The sequence below is a fragment of the Vespula pensylvanica genome, chromosome 11 (assembly GCF_014466175.1).
Source record: "Vespula pensylvanica isolate Volc-1 chromosome 11, ASM1446617v1, whole genome shotgun sequence".
NCBI classification, from domain to species: Eukaryota; Metazoa; Arthropoda; class Insecta; order Hymenoptera; family Vespidae; genus Vespula; species Vespula pensylvanica.
In genome coordinates this window covers 6,527,226-6,546,942 of record NC_057695.1, presented here as the reverse complement: position 1 = coordinate 6,546,942, position 19,717 = coordinate 6,527,226, and the positions used below count along the sequence as shown (strand labels likewise).

Genomic DNA, 19,717 nt, shown 5'->3' with positions numbered 1-19,717 from the left:
TTCTTCCTTTTCTTATTCCATTGTCCTTTCTACTTTAACGTGCTATAAAAATCGCATGGTATGAGGTCGCGCTCTAAAATCATTTTAAAGTCTATCTACAAATATTACAAAGTAAAAGTTAAAGTTAAAGTTAAAGTACAAACAAAAAAGAGAGAAGAAAAAAAAATATATATATATATATATTTATATATACGTAAAAATTACGAGAAAAAAGGAAGAAAAAAAAATGTAGAAGTCGTCATTAAGATTCTTAAAAACTAACACTCGCGTACAATGCAAAAATAGTGAAATTTTATTACAGTACGATAAGAAAAAAAAAAAAAAAAGAATAAAAAAAAAGAAACGTTTGCGAAAAAGAACGTCAAACGTTAAGAAAGTCCATCTTACACAGCCGGTATATACAAGTCCGTCTCTCATTTTTTGTTATTGTTTGTTTCTTCTCCTTGATTTTTTTCTTTTTTTTTTTTCTTCTTTTTTTTTCCTAACAACAACGACGTACGAATGACGAGAAGTGTCGAGTAAATAAAAAAGAAAAAAGGAAAGAAAAAAAGAGAAACAGAAAAGGAAAAAAAAAAAAAAGAAAGAAAAGGAATTTAATGCGAAGACAAGATCGCGTTCGTCGTTATAATAATCGTAATAACGATACTTTTCTTAATTATCGTCACATTCTTTCTCTTCAAACATGATTTCGATCGATCGAAAACGTTCGTGTCGTTACTTTTCTTCGATTTTCCTATCGAGTTACTTATCCTTAAGAGTATTCGATGTAGTGACCATACCTATTATTACTATTATTATAATTATAATTATAATTATTATTATTATTATTACATATTGATATTGAATACTAAGTATTGCATTTAAGTATATAATATCGTTTATATGTATTGAATTCGTATGCATGATTATCGTTATTATTATTATTATTATTATTATTATTATTATTATTATTATTATTATTATTATATTATTTTTTATTATTATTAATAATATTAATATTAATATTACTTAACCTGGACACGGTAGCATTCATTGGAGCGGATATCCTAACTGGAAATAAATATTATTACCCTTATCTAATGGACGCGACAAAAACACCGTAATACGAATAATGATTGCGAATTAATGAGCGACGTTCTGCAATAAACGCAAAACATGACGCCTCGTTTACGTGATTCCGATGATTAAAAATCATCATGTGTGAAATAATTTGACGTTGATAACAATCGACGATCCAATGGATTTTCTTTCTTTGCTTTTCTTTTCTTTTCTCTTCTTTCTATCTTTCTCTTTCTCTTTTTTCTTTTTTCTTTCACACGTTACACTCGAGATATCTAAAATATGTTACTACAATGTATACAGAATGTCCTAGAAGAAAGTTGAATAATTCGTTAGATTTTAAAGATAATTCTTAATAATAAAAAAAAACAAAAAGAAAAAAAGAAAAAAGGTGTTATTATCAATAGTAGGCCATATTATCATTGATAATTATCGAGACATTTCGCTTGTTAACATTTATCAAACGAACAATAAAATCTATTCTGATATAACAATTTTTATTACGAAATAGGATTAGAACTTGACCAAGTATTTTTCTTTTTCTTTCTTTCTTTCTTTCTTTTCTTTTCTTTTATAGAGACACCCTGTATATCAAGAAAGATGCTCGAAAGTGATGGTTTCCTTTCTTTTTCGTATCATAGTGGACGTATCGCTTAATATGACAATAAATTTTGTCGACAACGATTAAATTAGCGAATAATAAGCGTTTTTTCCATTTTACACAAAGGCCTGATGATTCTATACATATACATATACATATACATATACATATATATATATATATATATATATATATATATATATATCAAGATGCGTAGATATATGATCGATGATACTAAGCGATGCGCAGCGAGGCCTATTAATTAATTATTTACGACCAGTCATGATATTTTGTTTCGTTTTATGCGACAGAAGCCAATAATATCGATCAGTTTTATTTATCGACACGATTATGGCAAGATCAACGATGTGAAAGCAGTAATTGAAAGATTTATATTCCAAATTTCGAGCTTAAGTATTCTCTAAACATTCTTCTATTCTTTCAAATGTAAAACAAAGTTCAACTAATTTTTTTTCTTCTTTTTCTTTCTTTCTTTCTTTCTTTCTTTCTTTCTTTTTTTTATCAAAACAACGATATAAACGTTCAGTTATATACACACTCGAGACAAGAAAGAGAACACACATTGAAGATCTTGCAATCTTGGACGATTTAGTTTGGTTTTGTTTTTAAAATTATTTTCGGTTTTCACATCGAAGCAAGCCTAACGTTTCTCGATAAACGTCTTTTACGATTAAACAGCCTTACACAATTATTATCCCTATCGCAGTATTTAGCAAATTTGGAGACTCGTTTTTTCTTCTTTTTCTTTTTCCTTTCCTTTTCCTTTCCTTTCTTTTCCTTTTCTCTCTCTCTCTCTCTCTCTCTCTCTCTCTTTCTCTCTCTCTCTCTCTCTCTTTACGACGACAACGAATAAATTAGAGACAACTATCGACGACGATTTCACCTATTTTCGAGACAACCTCGTCGAAGGTTGGCCTCTCTCTGGGATCGTTCGCCCAACACTGTACCTGAAGTTCCTGCAAAGTTGGCGGAGCCGCTTTGTGTGGTTTCCACGTTAACGTCAATGACTTCAATTGAGCCAGAACGGATTCATCGTTCATCTTGTTGAATGGTAATTCACCTTGATGAAACATTTCCCATACGAGACAGGAGAAAGAATATACGTCACTCTTGGTAGAATATTCGTCCTCATAGACAGCTTCATAAGGTAGCCATCTCAGAGGGATCACTTGGTTCCGATGTTTCGTGTATTCTTGATGATACGGTTCCTTACTCATGCAAGGAAGAGATATCTTGATGGTTAGATTACTTGCGATCAGACAATTACGTGCGGCTATGTCCTTATGGACCAATCGACTGTCAGCTAAATGTTTCAAACCTCTTGCCGCTTGATTTGACAATGACAATATCTGTGCTACCGATAGTTGAGGAGCACGTGGTGGTTTTGATTCATGCGACGGACTAGTATTGTTGTCCTTTCTCGAAGCGATCAAGAATTGTTTGAGATCTCCCCAATCGGTATATTCCAAGATCATATAATCGGGTTCCTCCTCGCGACATAGTCCAATCAACTTGACAACATTCTCATGATTTAGTTTATGCAAGAGATCCAAGTGTCGTTTGAACTCCTGCAATGCGATCTCGTCCTTCGTATTGGTCAAACTTTTAACCATAACCAAACTTTCCTTATCCCCGTCCAATTGATATTTCGTCGCATAAATCTCACCGAACTCACCCCGGCCCAATGGTTTAAGTTCTTTCAAATTCGTACGCGATACCGCTATCTTGTCGTAATTCGACTTGGATCTCTTCGATTGATTGCTACTTTGACTTTGTGCGGTGTCAGCCCCGTCGCTCTTATTCTGAGAATCACGATGTTCCTTCTTTTTACTCGTTGAATTAGTCTTGTGAGTGGTCTCCTTCAATTCCGTTTGTTCTTCCTGCACCTCGCCGTTCTCTAATTTTTCTATGGATCACAAAATGATTGGAAATCAATATAACGATCGATATATTCTTTAGCTCACACGGAAATGCGTATCTCGAATTTTTAATTTTGCATTTCTAAATTTAAACTTTTTTTTTTAAACTTCTCTTTTTGCGTTTAGTTTCTTATTAATATTTTTTTTTTTTCTTTTTTTAGGTCGAAATACCAACCCTCAGCTTGTTCTTGAAGATACTGTTGCTTCCTCCTACGACGTCGATAACGGCAGTACAACATAAGACCAACGACCAGAACCATGTAAGCAGCGGCAGCACTAAGAGTAATAGTAACCGTCTTTGTCATCATCGAACCATCGTCTCCAGCTTCCAAATCCAAATCCGATCTATAGCTGTCACCGGCTAAGAAAACGAAACAGGAAAGAATATGAATTAATCGATGCGGAAGAAGAAGAAAAAAAAAAGAAATAGAAAACGAAAGAAAATCGTACCTTTCACATTTAACTGAACTTCCTCTCTCTTTAAACCTCCACTATTACCAGCTGTGCAACCATACTTTCCTTCATCACCAAGATATACCTCCTTGATGTAAAGACTTCCATTAGGAAGTACCTCGAAACGGGGATTTTCCAAATTATTCATACGGGAGTCTTTGTCCCATTGAATGGTAGGTTTAGGATCGCCTTCGGCAGCACAATGCAACATCACTGGGTAACCTTCTATAGCTTCGGTAGGATTTTGTGGTTGTATCGTAAACTTTGGTGCGACTGTAACGATCATCGAACGTTAGAAAATGGTTTTAAACGAAGAAATTCATTTTAAACGGTTTAATAAATTATAACAAAAATCGATCGATCGATCGAACATATTGATACAACAAATGTTCCATTGGAAATTGATTGCAAGAAAAAAAAAGAAAGAAAGAAAGAAAGAAAGAAACTGTAACAGCAATATTAACCAAATGATTCTTTACTCACTCACTACGTCGATGTTAATCGTATGATTTATCGATCCTTGCATATTACTAGCTATGCAAGTGTAACGACCTTTGTCCTCTTCCAAGACACCATTGAAATGAAGCGTTCCATTGATATCTTGAACGTGTTTAGGGAAATCTTCACCGTCACCTTCTTTGATCCATTTTACCATTGGATTCGTGGCACCCTGAGCCTTGCAAGAAACTTTAGCGGTTGATCCAAGTTCTAAACGTTTGTTGACAGGAGGTGGTGAAAATTTGAGTTTCTCTTCGATCGTTAACGTAGCCGGATCGGAGAATATCGGTAGGAAGCCCTTCGTTTCTATCTCGCAAGCGTATATACCTTTGTCCGATAAGTCAACGCTTTTGAAGTGTAAAGTTACGTTACCGTGATGATCGGTAACCCGATGTCTGGTTGGTCCGCCGGTTTCTTTCAAAGGTTCGCCATCTTTGAACCATCGAATATGTGTAACAGGTGACTCCATACCGGAATAAGAACAAGTCATTGTTACTGGCTCACTTTCCATCACGCTTAATGATTCTGGCGAACTGATCACTGTCGGCGGTGCTAATTAAGAATTGAATATTATTATTTTCTATTAATTTTATATATATATATATATACTTTTTATTATACTTTATTTTATTCTAATGATTTTATTATAAATATTTTATTATATATATTATTATTATATTATATTGACTTTATTATAATTATTAATTTATTCAATTATATATACATCTTTCTATATATAATTTGATCATATACACTGTTTTATATATCCAGTACCTTTTTATATACAATTTTATTATATATACTTTTATATATATATATATATTTATATATTATGATCATATTCGTATATAAATAATCGAGTTATTTATTCGTTAAATTAACGGATGAATAGATAAGAATGATTAGCATAAATATTTTGATACTTACTTGATATGATCACTTGAACGGACATGTCAGTTTCACCGGCAAGATTTTCCGCAACGCAAGTATAATTTCCATCGTCCTCGTTTATCTGAGCTTTCCCAATAATGAGTGTATTGTCCTGAACACGAATGGGACCTGCGTCGCTTATAATATGACCCTTGGGATCTCTCCAATAAACCTTAGGAGTCGGTACACCGCAGGGTTCCAAACAGCTAACTTGTAGTTCCTGATCTTCGCCGACTATAGCCACTTGATTCGGTAAAGTGGGTTCGAAAGATGCCGCGGAGAGATTCATTAGAGCTTAAAGAGAGATGAATGGATAAATTGATAGACGGAAAATATTGATGGCCGAGATTAGAAAACTTTTCGTGACCCATATTAAATGGGTCTTAGTTATAACACATCCTGATCTATTCATAATACTACAAAATTGTTATTTATCTTTGTATAAAAAATAAAATAGACCTTTATATGCGATCTTTGTATAGATCTTTATACCGACGATTATAAAAGTCGTCTGTTCGAATTGAAAAATTCAAAAGGAATTAGTTTATTGCTTTATTTCTGCGTGAAGATTATTTAATTATACGAATTAAGGGATAAATTGATTTTAGACGAACTTTTTTAATTTAGATTATTTTATCATTGAATTATATATTCCGTGAATTTGTAATATTAACAAATTTTTATCTATTCTTAGATAAAAATAAAATCTGTCTCTATAATGATATATATATATATAGAGTTTTAATGATATAGTATATATAATACATATCATATTAGACATATATATATGTATCCAATTAATTTGTAATACTACAAAATAATGAAATCTATTTCACTCCCCCCCAAAAAAAAGAAAAATAAATACACACACACACACACACACACACACATATATTTCCTATGCACATAATAATTCATCTATAGAAAATTACGACCGAATCAACGAGACGTAATACTATCAGAAAATTTCTCATTAGAGATTTTACTAAAGTTGGAGACATTAATTATCCAAGATGAATAATAAAAAAGCAATTAGGATCTTACAGGCGATTCTCAATTCGACCGTGTATGTCTGTGTGGTGTCAACCCTTTGTCCATGACAGGAATAAAAGCCATGATCTCTATGTTCAGTGGCGCGTATAAGGAGGGTGCCATTATCAAAGACGGTTTTTTCTTCGTCCGATTCCAAAGGTCCTATGTTATTGAAAAACCATTGAACAACATCAGCATCCTCGAAGAAACAATCAAAGACTGCAGGTTCGCCACGTTTAACTATTAAATTCCTTGGTACGAGTTTTATTGTGGCCGTCTCATTTCCGGTTACAACCAAAGGATAACTATCACTGATCGGTGAGGACCCAGCTTCGTTTTGTGCCACACAGGTGTACATACCGCTGTCTTCTGGCATAACGCGATGTATGTGCAATTTTTTCTTTTTTATCTCAAGCCGATCGCTTTTCGTTATACTCGCTGTATTCCTGAAATATATAAATAAATAAATAAATAAATAAATATATATATATATATAGATATTTATATACAAGGTGTCCTATGCAACTGAAACAAATTTTATCTTTTAACATATATATCTATTATATATATATATATATATTAATAAATAATATTATATAAAAATTGTATGTATATATCCGTATCCGTGTGTGAGTATGACGAACAGTATAATATTATTATTTTCTTTTATTGAAACTTTAAAACGTATAAATTGAAAGCTTTTGAACAAATTAATTGTTTGTTATAAAATTAATGCAATTGAAAAATGATTAGAATTATGAATATTCTTATTAGAAATATATATATTAATAATTCTTACATTATATTCTCTTCATTTTCTAAATTGTATTTTAAAGAAATTAATATTCCGAGTGATATTAATATTACGAATTATTAGAAATGCTTGATTTTTATGAGAAACGATATATAAGTATCCGTTATAATATTATAAAAATATATATTATATATATATATAACATATATTTTTGTTTAATCATGAAAATTAATACTGCAAAGAAAAGTTTTCAATCTTTTAAGTGAAATATATTTCATAAATTAATTATTAAAAACGTTGAAATAGTTAATCAAAAATCTTACATATTCATCAATCATTGTTTTTATCAATGTTCCTTTTATCTTTATCTTCAAAATTGAAACTCGAGGAACGAATTAATCCTCCAAATGAAATTATCATTAGAATTTATCTTATATCAATCCGAGTTTCACGTAATTAATACTTTTCCTTTCATTTCGTTTCACTAATGCATAACGAAAAAGCGATAATAAATAAAAAACGTAATGTACGTGTGTTTGAGAGAAAGATAGAGAAAGAGAGAGTGAGAAATATAGAAATCGGACCTTTACTTTTACTCTTCTCACTAATTGAAGGAAAAAACAAAAAGAACACAAAAAAAATGTTTAGTCACGTGGGTTGACTCGGAAAGATCGGTTGATGGACACGTTGAAACTAAGAGTGTCACTTCGTAATTCATGGTCGGTGCCATAAATGCTGGTGTCAGTTACCAAGCAAATTAGGTTCACGTTTGCATTGTATCCCAGCACCATCATCATTCTCTCTTTCTACCTGCCTGTTACTCTACCTATCTATCTACCTATCTATCTATTTGTCTCTCTCTTTCACACTCTCTCTCTCTCTCTCTCTCTCTCTCTCTTTCTCTCTCCTTCTCTCATCGCAGCTTTTCGAGAAATTATTGGCTCCAGCGTTTATTACGCGCCGACATGTATGGCGAACGGAATAGCCAAAGTTCTGTAACTAACTTGAACCAGCCGTATTTCATGTCTCCGGATCCATCGACGTGACATCGTAGCTCGACCTCGCCACCAACCTGAATGGGTGATGGCAATTTTGGTTGCTGCAATTGAACGCTGGCTTCGCTTATCCCTGAAAAAGAAAGAAAAGAAAAAAGATTGAGAGAATAAAAAAATGTCATTGATTTGGAATACTTCTTTAATTGGTTTATGATTTTTTTTTCCTAATATTTGTCGTAATGTTTGTCGTAAGTAACATGAACGATCAAGTGTGGAACTATCAAGTGATGAAACGATTAAATGGTTTTTATAAAAATATAATGTTATTATATAATAAGACGAGGTTTTATAAGTCAACATATTATTATTATATATATTATTGTAGATAAATTGTAGATAATATTTATTTGATCAATAATAATGCAATAATAATATTTTCAATAATAATTATACAATATAGTATTTTATTTATATGGTAATACATAATATATATATATACACATAATATATACACAGTAATGAGAGAGCAGAACTGAACACACGCTCTTTACGACAGAATAACTTTTTTACGATTCGACTCAACGACAACATCGCCATAATAAAAATCTGTATAAAAAAGAAAACGAAAAAAAACGACGTCCTTGAAAAAATTTATATATATATATATATATATATGATCAAAAATTCTATGCTTATTGGACGAAAAATAAATTCTTCTTTCGACATTTTGTTTTCTTTTTTCTATTTTTTTCTATGATACAAAGTATGAAAGAAAAAAGTTTCAAAAGTGATCGAAACTGTATAAGATCCCCGTATAAAATTATGTTCAAATACGAAAGAGAAATATACTAAATTCCGAATTCACGTGTTCGAGCCAATAAGAACTAATATATTTCCTAATATAATTATTACAATGAAACGTATAAGAATTTCGGATTGAAAAAATGTTCGATTTCGCATAACACTTAAAACGACGATATACTTTTAATGAATGAATCGAAATATTGAAAACCTACTGATATAATTTAAATAATAATTTAAACAAACATTATCATCATTATTTTTCTTTTACTTAAATTTATTAAGAATCAAACATTTGAAAAGTACATTTCAAAACACCGTTTCCAATGTTTCTTTATAAATCTCTACAAATCAAAAATTAATTATATATTCTATAAAAGAAGCTAGAAATGCGAATTGGAACAGGACGATGGAAGAAGAAGAAGAAGAAGAAGAAGAAGAAGAAGAAGAAAAAGAAGCGAAAGAAAAAGAAAAAGAAAAAACTTCTATGACCCTTGTCTAATGCCGCGTGTTAACGAGGTAATGTTCGAGGTAAAACGATTTCTTGCGGATACGAAAAACAGGAGATCTGCAGGCGAAAGTCGAAGTGGAATAAAAATAAGAAGGAGAAATGAAAACAAAGAAAAAAAAAAGAAAAAGAAAAAGAAGAAAAGAGAGAGATAGAGATAAACATAAAGATAGAGAGAAGAAGATAGAGGTAGAGATAGAAAGAAAGAATCAGGACTGATGCCTGAGAATGTCAGCTCGATTTCGTCGTTCTGTCTTTTTACTTGAACGTGATCGAGAAGAGAGAATCTGGAAATGGGAATAAAACCAAACGGACAGGCTCGCGACGGATTTAATCGAACTAAATAAAAGATCCTGGGGCACATGGTATACGGAGTAGCACAAAATCCTTTCCTTTCCATTCCTCTCTTCTCCTCTCATCTATAAGTACTCCTACCATTCTCTTTTCCAACCCTTCTTGCAATCGTCCATCCGTACGTTTCGTTTGTCCAACCTGCGGAATCTCTCTCTCCCTCTCTCTCTTTCTTTTTTTTCTGTCTCTCTCTCTCTCTCTCTCTTTTTCTCTCTCTCGACAGGGTTGCTAGTCTAGACGGAAGTTTGCTATATAAGTCCTTTAAAAACAAAAAAGAAAAAAATAACATACATATATATATATATATATATATATATATATATATATGTAGAGAGAGAGAGAGAGAGAGAGAGAGAGAAATAGAAGATAGCGTTCTGGCTTTGTGACTTTTTTCTTTCTCTTTTCTTTTTCTTTTTCTTTTTCTCTTTTTTTGTATTTCATTTTCCTTTTCTTTTCGTCTGTATTTTTCCTTCGTGTCTTTAACAAGATTTCTCACGAGATTTCGTTAATTTCTTTCTTTTTGTTCGTTTGTTTATGTGTTCGTTTTCTTTACTCCCCTTTCTGAACACATTTTGTATTTTATTTTATTTTATTTTATTTTATTTTATTTCGTATAATCTTTATTTCTAGCCACTGTCCATTTTAATTCACATAATTTTATATCATTATCTTCGTCAGACGGTATGAGCTTTATTTTGTCTAATTGTTTTTTATTCATTCATTTATTTATTTTTTTTTTTTAATTTAGATATCCCTCAGTTTTAATTTTGACATCTTCCAATTTACATAATTTTTATTACTGTTTTCTATATTATTATTTTTTTTATATATATCTTGTTACTTTATTATTACCAAACATACTCCATTTTATTTTGCATCATCCTTGTTATTGCTTTTTAATCTTTTTTTTTTCCTTTCTTATTTTCTTTTTTTTTTATATATAAAGATGCTTAATTTCTCAGAATTTTATATAATTTCCGAAAATTTTATTTTCTATACAATTTATGCTATATCGTTTTCTTTCTTTCTTTTTTTTTTTTTTAATATTGTTTATTTAATTGTATATCATTTTTTCAGACGTCTTTTATTTTATTCTAAACTATTTTAGTTATTATCTTCATGCATTATTCCATACAATATTATACATAATTTGTATTATTATTTTATACGTAACATTCTCTAGTTTAATCATTGCAAGAATTTTCTATTTTATATTTCACATAATAGTTTTTATTATTCTTTTTCCTTTTATAAAGACGCCTAATTTTATTTTTCAATAATTTCTTTTATTTCGTATAATATCGTAAAATTGTTTTCATAGGTATTCTTTACTTTTTTATTTTTTTTTTTTTTTTTGTAATGTATCGTCATACTTTTTTTCTATCTCACGTTTCATTTCAAGACTTTTTAATTTATTTTGTTTTCTCTTTCCTCTTTTTCTTTTTATTTCGTAAGTAATCCCCCAACTTGTAATATGTACATATAGATTTTCGTGTTTCTTAAAAAGGATACAAAACTCGATACCCTGGTTGGTAAAAGGACACGCGTGTAGAAGGTTAAGAACTTGTCATCGGATGAGTTTGGAAAGATCGAAGTGTCACATGACGACAACGTGAGGTTTCGTTCATTAATTCGACGATGAGAAGAAAAAACTTCTTCCTTTTCTCACGTATCTTCTTTAATTCTAAACTTATAAATAAATTTTTTATTTCTTATTTCATTAATCGAAAAAAGAAAATAAACGAAAAAGAAATAAAAATATCGATTATGCATAATTTCGATGTCTAATACTTTGCTTAATTAATTTTATTCAAAAATACAATTTTACATGAAAAATATAATCGAATTAATTTAATACTGATATTAACAATAATTATTCCGGTTATATATATATATATGTATGTATGTATGTATGTATGTATGTATGTATGTATGTATGTATGTATGTATGTATGTATTACAGAAAAGAAAAAAATAAAAACAAAACAAAAAGAGAATAAAAAAGAAAAGGATTGATAAAATTAATCATACATATATAAAAAGAAGAAAAAAGAAAAAATAACGTCCGATAATATTTATATTAGACAATTTTTATAATGTCCCTTAAAACGAGTCATTTTCATTGATTCGTAAATCCATCGTTCAAAAATAAACGAACGTACATACAATACAAAATAAACAGAATATACATACAATTAGACGAATCATTTTATCCGATAATAAGGTCGATCGTAAAAAGAAAACAATAAAAGTATACGAAGACGAGGATGAAGATGAAAATAAAGAAGAAGAAGAAGAAGAAGACGAAATAGAAGTAGAAAAAGAAAGTAGAGAAGAGTCTCGTTAATTACAGACGATGTATCGGGAAACTCTTCTCCCAAGCATCTCTCTCTCTCTCTCCCTCTCTCTCTCTCTCTCTCTCTCTCTCTCTCTGTGTATATATCTCTATCTATCTATCTTTTTCTCTCTTTCTCTCATTTTTTTCCAATCCTCCTTTCAAACGAATCCACGATGACGAGTACTGAATTCACGCGGAAACAGCCTCGCACATCGATTCAGTAGATCCATTTTGAAAGAACGAGAAGAAGAAGAGAAGAAGATAGATAGAGATAGAAAGAGAAAAAGAAAAAGAGAGAGAAAGTATGAAACGAATGCGATGAGAATTTACTTTACATGGATGTCTGGTTACCCGTGAAATAGCGACGACGACGACGATGACGACGACGACGACGACGACGATGACGTTGAGGATGTCAACGACGACGACGACGACGACGACGACGATGAGGATGAGAATGAGGATGAGGATGAGGATGATGACGACTACTGACTACACGTAGTTTCCCTGAGGTAGCATTATTAACGACTGACTGCCTCTCCGCCATAAGCGTCCAATCCTTTTATTTTTACCCAATGGCAAGCTGTTGCCATCATCGGCTTTTTATCGCTTACCTAGAGTAAGGTAGCTTTCGACGTGACGAATAACGAAGAGAGGATAAAAAAAAAAATGTAAAAGAAAAAGAGCTTCGTCTAAAAGATATACACATAGAAAACTTAATCCCAACTCAGTAAAGTTCATTCGAATACCAACACGATTGATCGTCCGAGGAGAAGGGAGAATCACTTTCGAGATTAATTCGGCTAACGACGTCTCGTGAGTCATTTATCCTTCTCGGGTATTCTTTAACGTGTTTATATATTACTAACGTTATATATATATATATATATATATATATATATATATATATATGTATATGTGTATATATATATATGTATTTTGATTATATATATATATATACAACCAATTCGTTTTTGTATGAAAAATACGTATGTAAAAAAGAGAGTGTGTTTACAAAAAAAGAAATATATATATATTTCTTTATTTATTTATATTTTATTTATAATTGTATATATATATATATATAGTATCTATTGAAAAGTATTACATTGATATTAGATAAATAAAAATCGAAGGAAATGATAATACAATAAAAAATATGAAACGATCATGTTGAAATTTTGTTATTTTTTACGTCACATTTTTCACTTTATTAACTCTAACGAAAAACATTACTTCTTAAAACGTCAATAATAAAAAAAATAGACGATTTATACGATTAAAGATTTATTATTTATTTAAAAAAAAAAAAAAAGAACAAAAAACAATGTTATCTTTTCTAATGATATTTACTACCCAATTAACGATAACAAAATTTATGATAACGAAAAGTCGAGAAGATCGTGATCGATCAGATGAAGATATTGTTTCTATTTTACATCATTTTACTAGACTACAATAATTAAAACTAGATATATTGTTTGGTATATACTTCAATCTCAAACGTATTATAAAATGTTAGATAAATTGTATTTCACTTGGGAGAAAGTAATTAATTAATTAAATATTATTTACTTTCCGTTCGTCTATTTTCTTAAAATGATTGTATCAATTACATTCGGTAATATGCTTATTATTAAGATATACAGGGTGTCCCAGAACATCTCGTAAGAAATTGAACTTATTAAAACTATCTTTTTTAAAGATTTCTTTGCTATAAACAGCTACATCATATGATGTCAATTTTTTTTATTTTTTTTTTTTTTTTTTACAAAACGAATTATGAAGGAAATTTCAAAGCTCAATACTTTTGTTTCCTTTTTTTCTTTTTTTTTTTTTATAATAGAATTACACATTTTTCTTTTCATAGTCATCGATGGCATTTGTTGAAACGAATTCAACGAAGTGTAATACGAGATTATTTATTCTTGAAAGATGTTATAAATTAAATTATAAATTTGTGAGTTCTTAAAGAGTATAATCCTGTACTACCGATTGTAGTCTTTTAGACTGTTTATATAGTAAACAAAGGTCGAAATACTTACGAAATAAACTTCGTTTACTTAGGCCGGTAATTTAAGAAGCATAAAGGCACGAAAATACCTTCGTTTGTAGCAGTATTACAACGAATTATATTGTATTATACTGTATTATTTTATAGCACAATTTATATGATAAAATAAATATTTATATAATTATCAAATGCAATGTATTTATTATATATTGCTAATGAAAGTGAAAATAAAAATGTTTAACATGTGAAAACAATCCGATTTGTTTTTCGTTAAAATCTTATCATTATTCTTTTTGTTCAACAAATTGAACTTTTTATTTCAAGCGAAGAAAAATAAAATATCAAGCGAGAATTTTCCACTAAAATGAATTTTGTATTAGTATTATATGATACGAAGAAGCGATACGGAAACTCGTGCTACCTCCTAATATATATGTTGACCTATTCGAAATTTTAAGTTTCGGAGGAAATGCAAACTTTTTTTCTCAAAAATGGAGTTTCCTTTCATGTTCACATAATGAGAAAATATGCTACCTCTAATATATTATGCTGATCTATTCAAAATATCAAATTTTGGAGGAAATGCAGATTTTTTTTTTTTGCAAACTGAGTTTTCTTTCGTGATCATATGATGGGAAAACATGTTACCTCCTGATATATTATGTTAATCTGTTCGAAATTTCTGAATTTTGAAGGAAATGCAAACTTTTTTTCTTGCAAATCGAATTTTCTTTCATTTTTTTACACGATGAGAAATCATATTACTACTCGATACGTTGCGTCGACCAATTCAAAATTTCGCGTTTTGGAGAAAATACAGATTTCTTTTTTCACAAAGTGAGTTTTCTTTCATGTTCACATAATAGGAAATCATGTTGCTGTTTGATACTAGTTATATTGATCTATTCGAAATTTCAAATTTTAGAGGAAATACAGATTTGTTTTCTCGCGAGTGAAGTTTCCTTTCATGTTCACACGATGAGAAAACATGCTACCTCCTGATATATTTTGCTGATCTGTTCAAAATTTCGAATTTTAGAGGAAATGTAAACTTTTTTTCTCGCGAATGGAGTTTACTTTCACAATCATATTGATGAGAAAACATACTACCTTTCTATACGTTTTGTTGACCTATTCAAAATTTTGAGTTTTGAAGGAAATGCAACCTTTTTTTTTTTGCAAACTGAGTTTTCTTTCGTGATCATATAATGAGAAAACATGTTACCTCCTGACATATCATGTTAATCTATTCGAAATTTCAAATTTTGGTGAAAATGAAAATTTTTTTTCTCAAAACTAAGTTTTCTTCCAATATCATATGATGGGAAAATATGCTACCTCCTGATATATTATGTGAATCCATTCGAAATTTTGAGTTTCGGAAAAAGTGAGAATTTTTTTTCCGCTAATTGAATTTTCTATTCGAATCACGTGATACGAAATGAAGTTTTATTTGATACTTTTGAATTTGAAATAGAAAAATGCATAATGTGTATAACGAAAATAAAACTAGTATTTAATGGAGAATATATCGAATCTTTTTTCGGGTTAAACACTTTTATTTTTATTTTTATGAGCAACATATAAATTGTACTATAATATAATACAATATATTACAATATAATAGAATATAAATTGCATAAAGTAAATAAATTGCACTATAATATAATACAATATATTACAATATAATAGAATACAATACTGTTACGAAATTAATAAACTTCTTATCTCCCTTTATGCTTCTCAAATTACCAATTTAAATAAACGTAATTTATGTGCAACATTCTGAACTTCATTTACAATATGAAATTTAATAGCAATCAGCGTTACAAGATTATATTCCTTAAAAACTCGCAAAGTTCTAACAGAATTTATAACATTTTAATACAATAAATAATCTCATATGGCACGTCGATGAATTCGTTTCAATAAGTGTCATGAGATTATAAAAAGAAAAATATGTAATTCTAAAAAAAAAAAGAAAAAAAAAAAAGATTAAGCTTTAAAATTTCCTTCATAATTCTTGTAAAAAAAAAAAAAAGAGAGAAAAAAAAAGAAAAGATTTAGCACCATATGATGTAGCCTTTCATAGCAAACAAATATAAGAAAATTTTTTTGGTAAATTCAATCCCTCCCTACTTGAAGATAGTCCAAGTATTTTTTAGATAAATTAAACACCCTATATATATATATATATATATATATATATGTGTGTGTGTGTGTGTATGCGTGTTATTATTAAAAATTTACTATTAAATCATTACTATTATACATTATTATTATTATTATTGTATATACTTACTACTATTGTATATTATTAAAAATTTACAGAATAATATAAACCGATACGAAAAAAAGAAAAGAAAAAGAAAAAACAAAAAGAAAGGAAAACTCGAAAACACGAAGTACCATTATCCCCAAAGTACCACAATAAAGAACCTATTGATTCGTTAAGACAATTTCAAAAACCAAACTACCTACGTAATGTACATACTTAGATTAAATCCAGTTTCTAACATAATCGTACCATTTATTTCGACGAACTTCCAAGTTCCATTTAAAAGAAAGAGAATGAAATTGAACCTACGTTGAATATTTCCACAGCATTGAGTCCATTAAAGAGCATTAATCTTGAGAAGTTATCCTCGAAAAAGCGGATATTCGAAGGGTTCTAGTACGATGCCGGCAATAAAGAGTGACAAAGTACAGAAAATGTGGAAGGGTGTGTAAGAGAGCGAACAAGAGAAAGAGAGAGAGAGAGAGAGAGAGAGAGAGAGAGAGAGAGAGAGGATAGGTGGACAAGTCGAAGGGGTGGTAAAGAGTAAGAAGGAGGGCTCGTTTGTAATCGTGAAACTCACTTTGCGTCTCTGAGGTCTGCACGAGATTTTGCCCGACCACTCGAGTCGCTTTTCTCGCTCTCATCTTCTCTCTCTCTCTTTCTTTCTTTCTATCTCTATCTCTCTGTCTTTCTCTCTGTGTATGCTTTCTCTCTCTCTCTCTCTCTCTCTGAGACTCCTCTCTACTACTCGGAAAGCCGTGTTTAAATGCACAAACGAAGCGAGAGATCAAAGGCACCGCCATGGTCCCGCATATGCTGCGAGAAAGAAGGATTGAAGTTGAGGAAGATGGAGCGAAGAGTGAGTGAGTGAGTGAGTAAGAGGGAAAGAGAGAGAGAGAGAGAGAGAGAGAGGGGGAGAGAGGGGGAGAGAGGGGGAGAGAGGAACGTTTATTATTATCATCGTACACGTACCATCCTACTCCTTTTACTCGTTTCTCCTTCGTTTCTACCAAGTCCTACAAGCTTGCAAGACGAGATTAACTTTCGCATAAGTTTCGTGTGACCTAAGAAAGAAGGGTGAGAGAGAGAGAGAGAGAGAGAGAGAGAGAGAGAGAGAGAGAGAGAGAGAGAGACTGCACTTCCGGAGTTTCCAACCTTGAATCCGTTCTTCAAGTAAAAAACTATCTTATTTTAATAATTTTATAATTATGTGTCGGTGTATTTGTCTGTATTTATATTTGGGTGTGTATGCATGATCGATTATGATTTAATAATTATTTAATATTTTTGTTAATCTACGAATTAATGTAAGTTTGACGTGAATTGATGAGAATTTTTTTAAAACGATGAAGATTTCATCATGCGTGAAAAAAGTTGATAGATCGATCTTAGACGATTTGATATTCACGTTTGTTTGTTAAAATGAAATTATTTTAGATCGAGAGAAGTTCGATAACGATTCAATCCGAATTGTGTCGAATTAAAAATGAAAAGATTTCGACGTTGTACAAAAAGGAAAACAAAATTATCGTTCCATCATGTTTCTATTAAATTGTACAGTATTTGTAAAATGGGAAATAGAAAATAAAAATGAACGATAATTTAATCAAGTAAATATTTCTTCTTTTTATTTTCAGATTGACTTTTATTTCAGATTGATTTTTTTTTTTTTTCAAATTGACAGAAATTCAATATGGAAATTATGAAATACCATGTATTTTAAAAATGAAAAGATCTCGAAATTGTGATAAACGAGAGAAGAAAAGTGGAAAGAAAAATAATCATCCGATGAGTTCTATCAATCGTATAGCGTTTGAAAAAGAAAAAAAAAAAGAGAATAGAAAAGAGAAGAAAGAAACTTTCAGAAATGAAACAATAAATTAAGTAATAATTAATTTCGTTAATCTTGAAATTAAGACCGAACTCTACGAGGATATAAATTATGCAGAAATTAGAAATTAAAAAAAAAAAAAAATAAGAAAATAAAAAAGAATCTGATATTAAACAATCAAAATTGATCATAATACAAAGTGCTCGTAGGAAGACATACACAAAAATAAATAAATAAATAAATAAATAAATAAATAAACGGAAGAAAAAAAATACAAAAATTTTCAAATCTATTGGATGCATCACACAGTGGACAAAAAAAAAAGAAGAAAAAAGAAAAGAAAAAACAATGTAACGTTTCGCAAATAAAAATCTTTTTACGCAACAAGGTTCCTTTTTTTTTCTTGTCTTTTCCTTATTTATTTATCTATTTATTTATTTATTTATTTTTTAACGTAAGAATGCACCTTTAAAACTTGTTCATGAACTTGCTTATGTATAATCTGTTTTGATTTTTTTTTTTCTTTCTTTCTTGATCTACAAAAAATCTATTCATCCATAATTTGCAATGTTTCTTTTTCAATCGTAAGAAGAAAAGTTTCGAAGAAGACAAAAATTTGTCTAAGGAAGTTATCGTTTTCGAGAAATACAAAGTCGGAGAAGGTAAAGCTTTTCGAGCGTTACCGCCGACAAACAAAAACGAGAGAGGGAAGCTTGTACTAGGAGAAACGCAGCGTCGATGGACCACCCAACATCTCTCGATGTGAACGCGAGGCGAGGACGGAATTAAATGTAGTAAAAGTTCGGCGAATTGTTTCCTCGATAAATATACAATTCGTTGGCGCGGCCTGTCGTTCGAAAATAAACCTGAAAAGTTTCTTCATCGCCGGTCTGTCGGCCGTCTTTTTTGAAGATTTATTTCCACGAAAGGGAACGGGGAAATAAAAAAAAAAAAAAAGAAAAAGAAGATTCATTCAAATAGATATTAATATATTTCGTAATCATATCGACCGTTAAGTAATAATAATAATTATAAGAATAATAAATTATCTAAACGTGTGTATTTATCTACCTTCATTTTTTATATTCTCGAAAGAATTATTATTATTATTTCGAAAATATAAAAATATATATATATATATTGAATATATATATATATTCAACAATATATAAAATAAAAATAAATTAATTAATTAAAAATAATAATAAATTATTAAAAAAAAGAAAATCAGGAAGAGCATGTTAATATATTCAATCATTCATTGAAATTCGATGTATTTTCAATCTAATTCATTGATTTTTATTATAAAATGGTAAAAAAAAAAAAAAAAAAAA

At 29.9% G+C, this 19,717-nt stretch overlaps 1 protein-coding gene across 1 annotated transcript in view; it reads right to left on the bottom strand.

The window, feature by feature from the left end:
* Nucleotides 1–481: 481 nt before the first annotated feature.
* The window catches only part of LOC122632883 (tyrosine-protein kinase-like otk), a 70,652-nt gene continuing 51,416 nt past the window's right edge, over nucleotides 482–19,717 (bottom strand). The window contains exons 3-9 of the mRNA XM_043820161.1: nucleotides 8,272–8,395; nucleotides 6,526–6,959; nucleotides 5,479–5,775; nucleotides 4,537–5,103; nucleotides 4,051–4,326; nucleotides 3,776–3,961; nucleotides 482–3,587 (exon numbers count right to left, since the gene is read on the bottom strand). Coding sequence (XP_043676096.1) covers nucleotides 2,536–3,587; nucleotides 3,776–3,961; nucleotides 4,051–4,326; nucleotides 4,537–5,103; nucleotides 5,479–5,775; nucleotides 6,526–6,959; nucleotides 8,272–8,395 — 2,936 coding nt within the window. The 3' untranslated portion in view covers nucleotides 482–2,535. The remainder of the gene's footprint in view (nucleotides 3,588–3,775; nucleotides 3,962–4,050; nucleotides 4,327–4,536; nucleotides 5,104–5,478; nucleotides 5,776–6,525; nucleotides 6,960–8,271; nucleotides 8,396–19,717) is intronic.